The 13,840-nt window shown below is 44.9% G+C and overlaps 1 protein-coding gene across 11 annotated transcripts in view; it reads right to left on the minus strand.

The window, feature by feature from the left end:
• The window catches only part of WNK2 (WNK lysine deficient protein kinase 2), a 108,379-nt gene extending 94,567 nt beyond the window's left edge, over window positions 1-13,812 (minus strand). For all 11 annotated transcript variants that reach the window (XR_002442478.1, XM_021409381.1, XM_021409379.1 and 8 more), the window contains exon 1: window positions 13,046-13,812. Coding sequence is in view for 10 of the 11 variants with exons in the window: in XM_021409381.1 (XP_021265056.1) it covers window positions 13,046-13,732 (687 nt within the window). In the remaining variant the exon portion in view is untranslated. The remainder of the gene's footprint in view (window positions 1-13,045) is intronic.

A 13,840-nucleotide genomic window follows, 5' to 3' on the forward strand; every position in this document is an offset into this window, starting at 1 on the left:
TAACACTCTTGAAATGAATACGACCAGATTTCCTGCAAATAGCACATAAAAAGCAAGGCTAGAAATGTAGAAGTTGGAACTCAAAGAGCCTCCACATAGCTGTAGTGAAATTCTAGGTATCTTAAAAGAGGTTGCTAAGTATTCAGCAAAGAACTTCTTGCTGGAAGCTGGATTAGTTGCGCTCTCCCAGTGGCCAACGCTCACAAACAACTCAATGGCTGGAACATCAGAGTAAAGCATCAGAACCTAACGATGGATTCCCTTATGAAAAAAACCCACAGCATTTTTAAAATCAAAGGAAAACATGTGAGTTATAAGGTGATTTACTTACAATATGTTATGGCTTAATTTTCAGATGTTCTCAAAACAAGAAGTCAGAACAATTCACTGACTCCATTTAGCACAGCAAACCTCAGAGCCACGATTTCATTCAAAGGATCGACTCTCTAGCACCTTATGACATCACTACACATGATCAGCACAATCTTATTCAAGAAGTTGATATATCAGTAGCAGTGTAAAGAGGCAGTTAAAATGTTTGTAAGAGCAAGCCTTCTATCACTCCTAGGCAGAACTTGTAAAGCAGCGAGCTTGCAGCCCACCCAAACCATTCCAAGTACTTTTTAAAGCAAGTGCTTGAGAACTCACAACCTAAAGATGACTTCTTAAAAGTCATTTAGGCATGCTCTGCCTGCCAGAAGTACGTTTTATATTCTGCACCACTACAATTACTGCAGTCACATGCTGCAATTTATTTTAAAAACGTGCCTACTTGAAAGGGTCTTTTAACAAAAAATACTCCTTGTGAGATCTTATCTAAAGGCTAATAAATTTAAAAAGGTCATCGAGAACTTCAAAATCTTGTTATTTATCTCACCTGTGCAAACATTTTATTCTTTATTAATATTATTGCATTTAACTCACATCCATCTCTGCTATGCAACAGGCAAAGATCAAGCACCCAAACAGTAAATCATTGCTATGAAAGCAAACAGCAACTCAACAGGTAGGAGAAAGGTAATTTAAATCAAATGAAAACAGCCATTATTTAATGAATTCTCCCACCTATTTGTAGTATCGTTACTAGATATATCACATCACCTGCTTAGTAAGGCGTAACACTATAAAATGAAGACAGATCACAAGCATAATGTTCTGTAAAACAGAAAGGCATAATTACTGGATTGAAGAAGAAAAGAAAGGCAACATTTGAGCATATACTTTCACCTGCACATCTAGGATTAAGGAGAAGTCAATCAGCAGAAATGTTTTCTCTAAATATGTTTATCTAAATATATAGATATATATTTAAATATGTAAAAAGATACACTTAGATACTTATATTTATTTACAAATACTGTGCTTTGCCATTGTGTTCTCCTTTGTGCTGATTACAGTTCTACTACAGCCCTATATCCTGTGCAGTGTATATAATCGCCTTCATTATCTCTCTGATAAAAAATTGTTTGTTCACTTACATGAGTATTTTAATCTTGCAAGATAAGTACAACTCCAAAGACCTGCTATCATCACATCACTATCACTACAGAGAATTATTTTCAAATCAAGTTTGCATGGCAATCTTAGGCAAATTTAAGAATAAAAACTGCTGCTCTAGGAGTGCTCCTGCATTTCAAAACACAGAGCATCGTTAAAACAGCTTGAGTATAATGCTCATTGCAACACATGTATAAGCCACGGCTCAGCAGTTTTAAAACTTTGGTACTTATCTGGTTGGTATATAAGCATTTTAAAAGGAGTATGCAGCTTTTTTTTTTAATGAATCCATTAAAACAGGTGCACAGGCTTCATTAACAATTTTTCATCTCACTGTCTTAGACTTCTAAGAGCAATTAACATTTCAGCATGTTTAACATCTTCTAGATAAACCGGTCCTTCCATTTTTCCATCCACGCAATTAAACAGACTGCTTTGCCACAGACTAGAGTTAATGCCGACCTCTGTGTAAGTATCCTAAGAAAAACACGTACACAACTGCATCATGGTGAAGGAAAATTGACTTTTTCAGAACTGATGCAATAGCAAAAAGCAACGAGTGGGTTTCACTTCATTCACCCAGGCTGGGTATTACTTTAGAACAGACGAGAAGCATTCCACCACATCCTCCACATGGACTGCAAGATAATCCATCCCCATGACGCTATACAAGTGCTGTAAATAAAGCACATCTCCACAGAAGAACACAGATCAGAGCGAAGCAATGCAGCTGGCTGCTCCCAGGCAGCGCTTCCCCAAACCCCAACCCAGCAGCAGCACCCCAGGGTTTGGCACTGCCACCCTCCTCATCCGCAGTCACCCCAGAGCAGCGAGGAAACTGGCACAGTGACTCAGGGACTAACAAAGTGACATTCCACATTCAGGAAAATTAATGTAAAAGGGCAAGAAATTCTTCAGTTGCTCCCAGTGAAGGAAAAACTGTGGAAAAAGCATGAAACCCAGTAACTGTCAAATCCCCCGACAAGCACGTTTATAAATAACCCAACTGCAAGAAGCAGCTTCAATGGGAGCTTGCACCTGATCAGGAACTAAGGACTCCAAGATGACGCCATCAGCTTACAGAAATCCATTTCCAAGCATATGCTCTATGTCTCTTAAGGTGCAAAGGTCATCACTCATTGGAAATTATAGAGTTCTGTCTTTCTACCCACATAAATTAGCTTATTAGAAACGTTTTAATGGCTTTTTTTCCCTTTCTCTAACAGATACCTCATATATTACAGCTTCAGCTCTAATAAAACAAAAGTAATACAAGAAGGAAGGTAATACAGGAACAGGGAATACTCCAGCATAAATAAAATACACACTGCATAAGTTTTGTGATTTTTTTTTCCTTTTAAAAAAAACCAAACAAACATTCACATCACACGTGCTGTCAAGTTATTTGCAACATCTGAATTAGTGGAGCTGCAATTATTGCTCTTTGCTGATCAGCAGCTAGCTGTGCACATGAGGTTATGAAATGCTTTCTCCCCTCTTCACACTGGTTTCTACTTCATTTTCCATCGTTCCTCTGCAAACTCTGATTTTACTTTTAGGCTGAACTATCACATTGCAGATTTTAAGAATGGTAGTGAGTGCCCCCTGAAGCTCCACAATGCAAACCCCAACCCCGCAGGCTGAGCTGGGGACACCAGGTCTCAGCTGAAGCCCTCAAAGAGAAAGCAACAGAGTGCACCGAGCTGCTGCTGATTTACAGGCTCATCACTGCACAGAGTTGTCCAGGAAAACACTTTAGAAGAGATTGTTAGTTATAACAAATAGTATCTTGTGGGATCAATCAAGGAAGATGATTTCATGTGACAAAAGGCCAGGTGCACTCGCATATACCCTGCAGTGCAGGAGGTGCTGCAGACCAGGACCCCAGCACTAATTTTTGTGTATGAAGTAGGCAGGGATACAGCCAAAGGGAGAAATGAGAGGGAAGAAGACTTAAACTCGCATTTTTATTTTTATTTTTTTTAAAAAAAAGCCTACTGGAAAGTTTTTATGAAACACCATCCATTTTTAATGAATTCTCCCTAATGGTGCACAGAGGAACCGGCTGATGAGTCACCCTGTAATCCTCCCCTCAGCTGTAACAAAACCAGATCAGCACCAGTCACACCTCTCACACGGATTATTCAGGATTTAGCAGCCACACCGATTTCATTTTCTGGTCCCAGGCCAGGAAGCTGCGTACTTTGTTATGACCTCTTCCTACAAAGCTAGTTTCCCCAGCCACAGAGCCTGCAGTTCCAGCGATTCTCCATCACCACCTACATGCCAGAAGGCTCCCTCCCCACCCCCACTGCTCTGCAGAGCAGTACTTTTTACATACATTGAGCCCTCGTTCAGCAACAGCACAAAAACAAAAGAACTAAAACGAGGACAGAAGAGTATTTGTGTGGCAGAAGTTGATAAACATCCCCGGTCTCCTTCTTCGCAACAGTTACTTCCGAATGCAAACAGACTCCATTGTTTCTCAAGTATCTCATTTCAGGCATAAGAGATCACTGCCACAGAACAAAGCTGGTTACAGGGAGAGCGTTCTTTGAAACCCATATGCCAGTGAACAAGAGCCTGCTCTGAAGGAGGGAAAGAACACCTGAGAGATAGCCCTCCCTTGCTGGGAGGCAGAATTGCCTGTTTCCAATAATTTTGTAGCCTCAGTGGTTACAAACTTGTAGCACTGGCTCCATTTAAGTAAGTAAACAGGTATACGTATCAGACAACAGATTAATGTTAAGCACTGGCTATTTCTCATGACTTGTGCTGCTGGGGTTACTTGCTGCTGCTTTCCTCCCCTAGCTCAGGGAGCCTTCCCTGGGAACTGCCCTGTGGCTTTGCTGTGTGGCTCCTAGCAGGTGTACAGACATGGGCAAGAGTGTTCCAGCTGTGGGGACAAGGGCAGGGGAATTCAAGTGGTACAGCAGTGAAAGAAATCCCACAAAACATTCATCATTCATTTATTACTTCCACCCACTAAAACCCAGCCACAGATATTGCTGCAGGTTTCTTTCCTGTTTTTTTTCCTGTAGTTTGAAGAGGGGGATTAATCTTCTTCCACATACAAGGATTCATGGAGCTGTCTTCAGCGTAGAGGAAACCACAGGGTGCCTTCATAGGAGTATCTTGTGTCAGGTAGGGATCTATCCCAGTTGGCTCAATTAACATGAGACTATAAAAACAAGGCATAAAATTGACCCGAGGCCAAGTAGGCTCTTCTGAAATCACTGCTGCTCTGCCACCCAGCCCGGCAGCTGCCAGGGAACTGAAGGCAGCATGCTTTTCCTTAAGACTGGAAGGGTGAGGGACTCAACTGCAGGCCTCCCTTCCTCCAAGACAGGACATTCGCCCATGCTCAGAGAGGTGAACCCAAACACAAATATGGAGGCCCTCTGGTAGGCCTCACCCCACAGAAGGGGGCCTGGGGCTGTGACAGAGGGCCTGCTGCCACAGGGCACAGCCTCCAGGCCTGAAACGCAGACTCCAAAGTGAGATTTCTATTTAAAGACAAAGTGATCTCAGCTACTTGACACCAATGGGCTCAGCAGCTACTGGCAGCCAGGGGAATTTATAGCTCCAGCTCGCTTTAGACCAGTTGAAGGGTCACTGTGCATCTGAGGATGTGCAGATTGACAGTAGAAGCTTTCCTTGCACTTTTTTTTTTTAAGGGGTAAGTTACAGAAAATCCCTTCATCTCCAGAACAGCACTAACAGAACTTCAAATTAACAGTAAAATAACTCAGTATCTCCTGATGTTCTTCCCCCTCCCAATCTCAGTTCTACACGCTGTAAGTCCCTGGAGTTTACAGGCTTCAGTCAGGCTGAACTGCCACAAGGTCTAATTAAACTCAGTAAGGCCAACAAAAGTTGAGAGAAGTTACTAGAACACGCACAAGAAGCTGACAAACAGCAGGGCTGATGCTACAGCCCCAGCAGCATGTGCCAAAACACCACATAAAGGAGAAACCTGACCAGGGGATCACAGATGGGCTGTGAGGGATCATTCTAGCTCATTCTTATCAACTCATTTTACTTAACATTCTGTCACTTCACACAGGCAGCTCTGTATTTTCTTTATATCTCCTACTGATTATATACATGCACAAACACTAAACTCATCCCAAACCACCTGTGTTTGTTACAACCACACTGTTTGTGATAGGACAACACATTCTCATCCTCCATTAGTAGCTGAAGGCAATAAGTTTCCCACTGCAACTGAGAGAAAAGCAAGTCTTTTCTTGCTAATAAAGCCATGGTTACACTAATGTCCAAAACAAGTTTAGTACTAAATAGAAACAAAATCCACATAAACATGGCAATTTCCCTTAGTTAATCAGTAAAACCTAGAGTAATGCCAATGTATCGAGTCAGTTTTATAAGAACTAGATATCAAGTATTTCAGCAAAGAGCTGCACTGGTCTGCAGCAATTGGATACATCTGGAAATGTGATTTCCCCCTCCCTTCTGCACTGTTTCTATTTTAATAGACAAAATTGATTCTGCTCAGTCAACCACCACAGCTGTATTAGCTCCGGCAAGTACAACGGGTCACCCTAAATGTTCCTCTCACTGAAAAAATCCAGACAGCCTCAGGAAAAGCAACATTAAAAAGCTGCTTATTGTATGAAAATCTGGAATAACTACCATAATTTTAATTCTTGAAGCACACACCAGAGAGAAAAATCCATTTCAGAAGCAGTCTTAGGCAATACCTATTTTATACTTCTGTATATAGAATAATCCAGTTCTCAATATATGAAGTGGCCAATTGCCATTTGTTTTAGTAACACCATTATTTGATAGACATTTACGATTATTAACCTTCCCCCACCTGCTTGGTCTTGCTGGGTCTTAAAAAGCTTTAAACAGTTGAAACAAACTTTGGACAAGCACAGCTAATACCTTCAGAGACTGCGATACTACTGGGCTCTGTTCAGAACCACAGTTTATTAAGGTCCACACTTTGCCAAACAGTTAATAAAAAACAGTTACCCCAAAACATGAATATGACAAGAATAGTCAGCTATCATCAACTCTGGATTAAGATGAAAAATAAAGACTTATTAACAGTTTTCTGGAGAGCTGGGCTAAAAGAGGCCTTTGAGCATCTCAGAAAGAATTGGTAGCTTCAGTAGATACTAGCTATTTACAGTTTCCCCTCTCAAAAAAAGCATTAAAAAAAACCCCAAAACCATAAGCTAGTATGCAAAGAAAAACACTTCTTTCTTTAGGTGGGGGAGAGGGATTAGCTAACTTTATTAGAAGCTAGGATTCAGTGGCATTTTAAGTTTGTTTACCTAACCAAAAAACTGCATTAAGTTTCAAATCAACTCTGCTAAAGTGTGCTGAGTGATTTTTTTAATAAGATCAAAGACTACCTAAAGTGTGTTTCATTTTCTTTGAAGAAATTTGGAATGAAGATCAGACTGAGTTTACAAGAAAAGGCCAAAGGAAAAAAAGCATATGTTACTTGAGCCCACATTCTCCTATCTGTTTTCCTCAGAGTTCATGAATAGTGTTTTGTATCCCTCTGTGGCAAACAACTGAAGAGCAGATGGTATTAAGTTTTATGTTACTTCTTCCTTGGCAGTTTGATCAACATACATTCCTATACTGTAGCACTTCAGTTTACCCATTACTTCCATGGCATGTATAACCACCATATTACTTACTAGTTATGATGTATTAACACAGCACAAGCTAATTATTTTTCCAGTGAATCACTTAGTAAAGTTGGATTAAGTAGACTGCAACATGTGATATGAACTAAAACGCACGTGCTCTTACATGGAAGATTCTGGAGTAAGAGGGAACAAGTTTCATCAGCTCCATGAATGTGCTTACTTGAAATAACGCTGCAGCTATAGTGTGGTTACGCAAGATATGTCATAGCTGGTAGAGGGCTATAGAAATGTTTTTAGAAAGCAATGTTGGGAGCTTGGTAAATTGGAAACCCAGATAAGTCCTTTCAAGTCTGAAATAGAGCATCTTCCAAAAACAGTTTTTGAGGAGAGTACAATTGCATGCGCTTGCTTATTTTTTCCTTTCAACAACTGAGCAGAAAGGATATCATGCACCACTTAGATGTGCATATTTGGAGAAAGTCAAGTCAGTGCTAGCAAACAAAACAGTCACTCTAGAGAGGTTCTGATAGAAATTTATTGGCAACTGATTGACACCTCAATCTAAGTTGATCAGTCTTGATAGAGGATTGCGAATTGGTTCCCCCATTTCAGTTACAGAGAAGCAGTAAGATGTGAAATGAAGGTGGTTAGCTGTATGATTTCTCAACTCCATGGAAAAACAAAAACAATAACAACACACTGATTTCCCTCCTCTTTGCCAAGCTAGGTTTCAGGCACGCTGAAATCAAGTCTCATCAGGACAGCATCCATGTTTTCCAGTAGGCCAACATCACTTCAGGGAAATGATGCATTTCCAGATGTAACTTCAACCCCACATGTACAAACTTAAGCAATTGGAAAACCTGTTCTGCTTCTGCATGACTGTTTCAGATATTCTCCAAGCATTGTTTGCATAAATCACTCCTATTCCATAGCAAAGAAGATTTCTCTTCCAGAAGCAGAGCCAAGCCCCAGACATCTCACACGACACGCGTTTGGCTGCGCTCTTCTTACACCCACAGGCTGTTTGGGTATCACACATCAGTACTTACCCTGGCCTGAAAACACCACTGTAAACCTGCTACAGACTCCACTGAAGCTGTACATTGGTATATTGCTGCTCAGAGCAAACAGCTGTGAAGTGGCAAGTCTAGAAACAGACCTTCTTCCAATCAGACAGCTCTTCTCAACACCTACCCCAGAACTGCCCCTCTAGCTGGGCTCCTGGGATGCAGATCCCTCCACCCCTCCACCACAGCCCCTTCACACCCAGCAATCCACCCTCCCCAATCCCTGCCACCCCTCCAGCACCTCAGAGCATGGAGAAGCCCTGGCAGCAACAGAAGCTCAGCTGCTGCTGCCATCCTTCTTTTAGCACATCACCATCAGCACCACTGAGCTTTCTCTCTTCAGCCCTCTGTTACGCCGTAACCACAAAGCAAACCAACAACCAGACCACAAAAGTAAGCATGTTAAACATTCATGAGTCAGGCTGCGTATCAACTACAAACATTAAGATGACAGCTTCCAAAAATCTGGTTTTTTTTCCCCCTCCGTCAGCTGCAGATATGTCCAAAGGGACCAGAAATCTCCTTTACACCAAGAGCTGATTTTATTTGCAGGTTTTTCCTCTTACTGCAACAGGACCACACACATTTGCAGAGAACAACTTAAACAGGACTAAGGGAGCATACAGCCAACCCTTAGGAAAAACATACTCAAAAGCAGAAGAAAGGAGTCTCATTTCATTCAAAGGAATGAATCTGAAGCCTGACCCAACTCTATTTCATATAATGAGTTTGAGAAGCAGTCTATTAATAGTTCACTACCATGCTCCTATTCCTGCTTCTCTATGTCATGGAGACAGTTCTACTAACAAACACCAGTAATAAAGGCACATTTTTGTATTGTCGCTGTGAAGCAGAGCTAAATCAATTGCTTAAGCTTAAACTGCACTGTCTCAAAAATTGACTTGAGATAAGTAAAATTGGTCTTGGAGATAATTTAATGAGCACGTAGTAATATCAGATTCAAGCTTCCAGAAGCATTTTCCCTCCTTTCTTCTTCCACAGAAGTTTCCTAAATTATTCTGTTCATTTACACTACAAAGTTTACCCAGCCAATAAATTAACAGCCCAGATAGTAACAATCTGCTCTTCTGACATCAGATGAATGCTGTCAGCCAACAAGGACATCATAAAAGAAACTACCACACCAGTGAAAGTCTGTAAAACATTACTTTATCCATAAAGAAATCTCCTGAATAAGAAATACTATACACCAGAAGCTTGGCAGGAAAGCTGCAGGAAGATGAGGAGTGGCAGGAAAAAAAATCACCCCCACCATGTCTGTTTGTGTTTGGCCATTTCAGCACCCTGCTCTGCACAGTGAGTCAGAGGTATTTCAGCACCTTGATTCTAATTTCATGGGAAGGGGGAAGTTCACCTCTTTCTCCTTCACACCTCCACAGTTCCCCAAATACCCCAATGCCCAACACCTGTAGTAAGAGCTCACACAAGGCACCTCGATATTCAGCACTGAAGAAAGAGCCAAGACATACAATGATGTCTTTGCATTTGAGATAGCACTGAGTTAGACTCTTCTGCAGCTTCCTCACATGTTCCCAAAGGAGAACAGGATGGGGATGTTGGAAGCCATTCATCTAACTAGAAAAGGACATTTGGCTTGCCAGCAGCAGGTTGGCAAAGGCCTCCAGTCCTTATTCATGACCTAACATTTTACTTAGGAGTACAACACTTGAAATACTGTTACTGATGCCTCACCACAGAGCAATTGTATGACACCAATTAATTTTAATTATAGCTGTTGACAACCTTAGAATCCAAATCCTTCCAAACTGCAAGGCACACTAATCCCATTCCAATAGTTCAGTTTCAGGAAGGAACAATAAACTTATTTTCTTGCTAGAATCTGACTAAAGCTTTCATGTCTTCCTGGACAGGTCTAAAACCCAGATTTCACTTGGTCATCGCTTGGATCCTGCTGTAATCCTAGCCATGATTTTGGTTCTGAATCCTAAAGCCATCTTTTCACTGAAATAAAAGCACTGAACGGGACTGACTCGCAAGGCCTTTGTACAGATGGACAAAAAGAGGCAGGCACCAGGCAGCAGTACCACTGGGCTGAAAGAACTGCTGAGCCAGGGCAGGGGATTAATGCCTGCGCAGAACCTCAACTGCTCACTTTTAGAGCCTGAGAGTTAAAAACAAGAGGCACACATGCACCTGCAGGAGAAAGACAAAGAACAACACAATGCCATCTTCCTGCAAAAAGGTCCTCTGATTGTGTGAAACAGTAAAGGAAGTCATTTTGTCTCCAGCAGCATGACAGCAGTCATGGCTTCCCTCAGTCTACCGCTAAGTGTGTCTGAGCATAGCATTCCCACAGACAGGAGCACGTCAAAACAGCACAGCAGACAGAAGAGCATCCAAAAGGCTGTGACTGAAGCCATTCCTTTGCATTGCTCTGATGCACACAATAAGAATCCCTAGCTGAAATAAGTGCTGTACAAGTCAAAAGGCTCCAGACAATGCAGAGCTACTCACACCTACCGACCCCTTCCTTATTCCAGCCAACCCCAAGGCAAAGGCCTCATATGCCAACAGCAGACTCACATCATCCAGCTGCACATTCTCACTGTAGACCACAATTCACATCCCCCCCCCACACACACACAGGACCTGGCCTCTGGCATCACCTGCACACCTGAGAAACATCCATCTTTAAAGAGACACGGCAGCTGCAACACTTCTGGGGAGTTGCACCTATTTCTCTAACGTACCTTAACAATAAATAAAGATTCTTTCTACAGTTAGAGGCCTAAACCAAGCTCTGCACTGCATTTAGACTGCCCAGCAGCAAGGCCTGGTTTAGGCTGAAGCACAGTCTAACTGAAACAGGTGGGCATTATGGAATTATTACAGCTGATTTCTCTACTAACAGTGAGATCAGGAACTCCTAAACAAGCATAATGAGGAATATGAAAAACAATCACCAGTTAACCTCACACTGCACCGCAAACTTCCCAATCTCCTCCTTCGGTTTAAGTGACCCAAACAGGGGAATTTCAATAGAATGGGCTCTCCAATGCACCAGGCAGTCCTTTGTAGCTGAAGCTATTCTGTTATGGAAAATATGTTGGAAAATCTCTATTTTAATTCCCCTACTGAGGATACTGAGAAAACCTGGCAGCAAAATGAATTCCTGCTCTGTGTGATGGCTCTGTTGTGACAGAGCTTGCATGCACCGGTCAGAGCAGACAGCTCAGCAGCCCCAGCCCTTTCCTGCATACACACATTCCCCCAGAGGGGATCTGAATTACTGCCCTAAATGAATTTCAGGAGTAAAAGCCTCGCACGTCAGGGCTCAGTCCGCAGCAGCAGCCAAATGGAGATGAGGCCCTCCAAGCCCCCCTCCCAGCGCCATAGAGGCCAAGCTCACCCTTAAACCCCTTTGGCAAACCTAGATTCTCCCCACCTGTATCCCCAGCCCCCGCTGCTGGGAGCAGAAATTGGGCTGAGCCCCTCCCGCACAAGTGCATCGTGGCCATGATGTCTCCTGCCTCCATGAGCCTCACAGCTCTGCCTAATGACAGCCAACAAGAGCAGCAGTGGTGAAGGCTGAGGAGTGCTGCCCATGCTTCCTAGCAGGGAGCAGCACTGCAGTGAATCACAACCATATTGTGCAAGGAAGCCATCGGGGAATAGGGATGTGGCTGCACATCCATCCCTGCCCATCCCATCAGGCTGGTGGTAGCTTAAAGAGTTTATGCCAGCCCTAATAAAATAGGCAGCTCAAGCTGAGTGCATGACAGTATTCACGTGTGAATAAGCACGGTGCATCACAGCATTTACGTGCTGTTCACATGCTCTCAGGGTCCATAGCACTGTCACACAGCAGGAAGTTCAGGACCAAGAGGGTCCGGTGTCAGAACCAGGAGTCAAACAGCCTGATTTCCACTCAAATCATGGGGTGGAACTCCGAGTAATACCTCAAGGGAAAAATAAAGATATATAGATTTTAGGCTTTCCCACACAAATAAAGCCTTTTTCAAATGGATGTTACAGAAGTGTGGTAAGGAACAGACCCTAAAAGATTCACAAAGGAAATAACATCCTAATTGACGCATATATTCTCACATTAGTGAACATGGCAGAAGCATATAAACCCAGACGTGAGAACATACATGCACTACAAATTAAGTGGTAAAAACCATGCCCTAGAACAGCACAAAGACACTCTCCGCATCTTCTCTCTATGCATTACCAGGTGACTTCACCGCAGAGAGCCAGAACCCAAAGCAGAGCTGCTTTTTTAGCCTTACTTTTAGATGCATTAGGGCACAGAGCTGAACTGCAACTCGGGCTCACAGCATTATCAGAAGGCACAGCCTGAGGCTAACCCCTCAAACAGCCAGTGTCAGGAGAGAGGAAAGGGCAAGGAAGGGCTGAGAGAGACAGCACAGCTCCTATCTCTAGAACAGCATCACGCACCCGTATCCACAGGGAAAGGACAGCGTGCCTCTGCAAATGCACTGGAGTCAGTGTACGCACTGCGTGCTTCCAGCCCAGACCGGCTGCCAAGCGCAGCTCCTGCCTCCTGCAGTGCCAGCGGGGCCGGGGCTCGGCTCAGCATCCCGCGGCCTCCGAGCGCCGTGACGGCCCCGCGGGCAGAGCGGGGCGGAGGGGGTTAATGCGGGGAGGAGTGCGCATAAGGTGGTGGGTGCGGAGCCAATGAGGGCACTGCGCTATAGTTAGACGCTGGGTACCGAGAGGTGGGGGCTATAAAGGCTGCTCGAAGCCGAGCTGCTGGGGGTGACACCGGCGCGGTGCCCTTAGCGCCGGGGCTTACAAAGCGAAAAAACCCGAAACCACACGGGAGGATGAGCTTACCTGAAGTTCACACCAAGCGACTTCCACCCACGTCTCCGTGTCCAGTCCCTTATAGACCGTTTTGAAGGATCCCCTCCCGAGTTCAATATCAAACTTGAGGAACCTGCCATCCAGCGAGGTGGCGACCGCTTTCATGTCAGCCTCCTCCTCGGGCTCCTCTTTCTTGGCCTTGCCCTGCTCCCTGGCCGCGTCCGACGCCTCCTTCCTCTCCGCATCCTTGCCGGCCTCCTTCTGCTCCTCGGGCCCCGCCGCACTACCGGGGACCGGCCCCGCCTGCAGCGGCCCCGGGGGCTCAGCCTCCAGGCACACCTTCTCCGCCGCCCCGTGCCCTGCCTTCGCCCTCTCCGCGATTATCCTCCTGGTTTTGGGGAGCAGGATGATTTTCCTCTGATGCTCCGACTCGGGAAGGTCGAACGCGGGCTCCTCCTGGTCCGAGTCCACCACGCTCCGCCGCAGGAACCGCTGATGGACCATTTTGGGGTCCCTGGAGCACGGCGCTCGGGGCGGCGGCGCGGGCGCTCCCTCCGCTGCCGGTCCCGCAGCGGCGGCCGCCCCGCTCCTGCTCCCGCCGGGCCCATCCATGTTCACGCCGCCGTCCGCAGCCGGGGGAGCGCCGGGCTGGGCAGCGCCCGGGAACCCGCCGCCTCCCCGCCGAGGTGCCGCTCCGGCATCGCCCCCGCTTTCCATCGGCTCTGAGGTCTCGGCGCCCGGCCTGGGGAAGTCACCGCGCTCCGTGCCCGCGCCGGGCCGCCCCGGGGCCACCTGCGGGGGGAAGGCAGAGCGCAGCGCCCTGAC

Source organism: Numida meleagris, chromosome 11 (assembly GCF_002078875.1).
Source record: "Numida meleagris isolate 19003 breed g44 Domestic line chromosome 11, NumMel1.0, whole genome shotgun sequence".
Lineage (NCBI taxonomy): Eukaryota > Metazoa > Chordata > Aves > Galliformes > Numididae > Numida > Numida meleagris.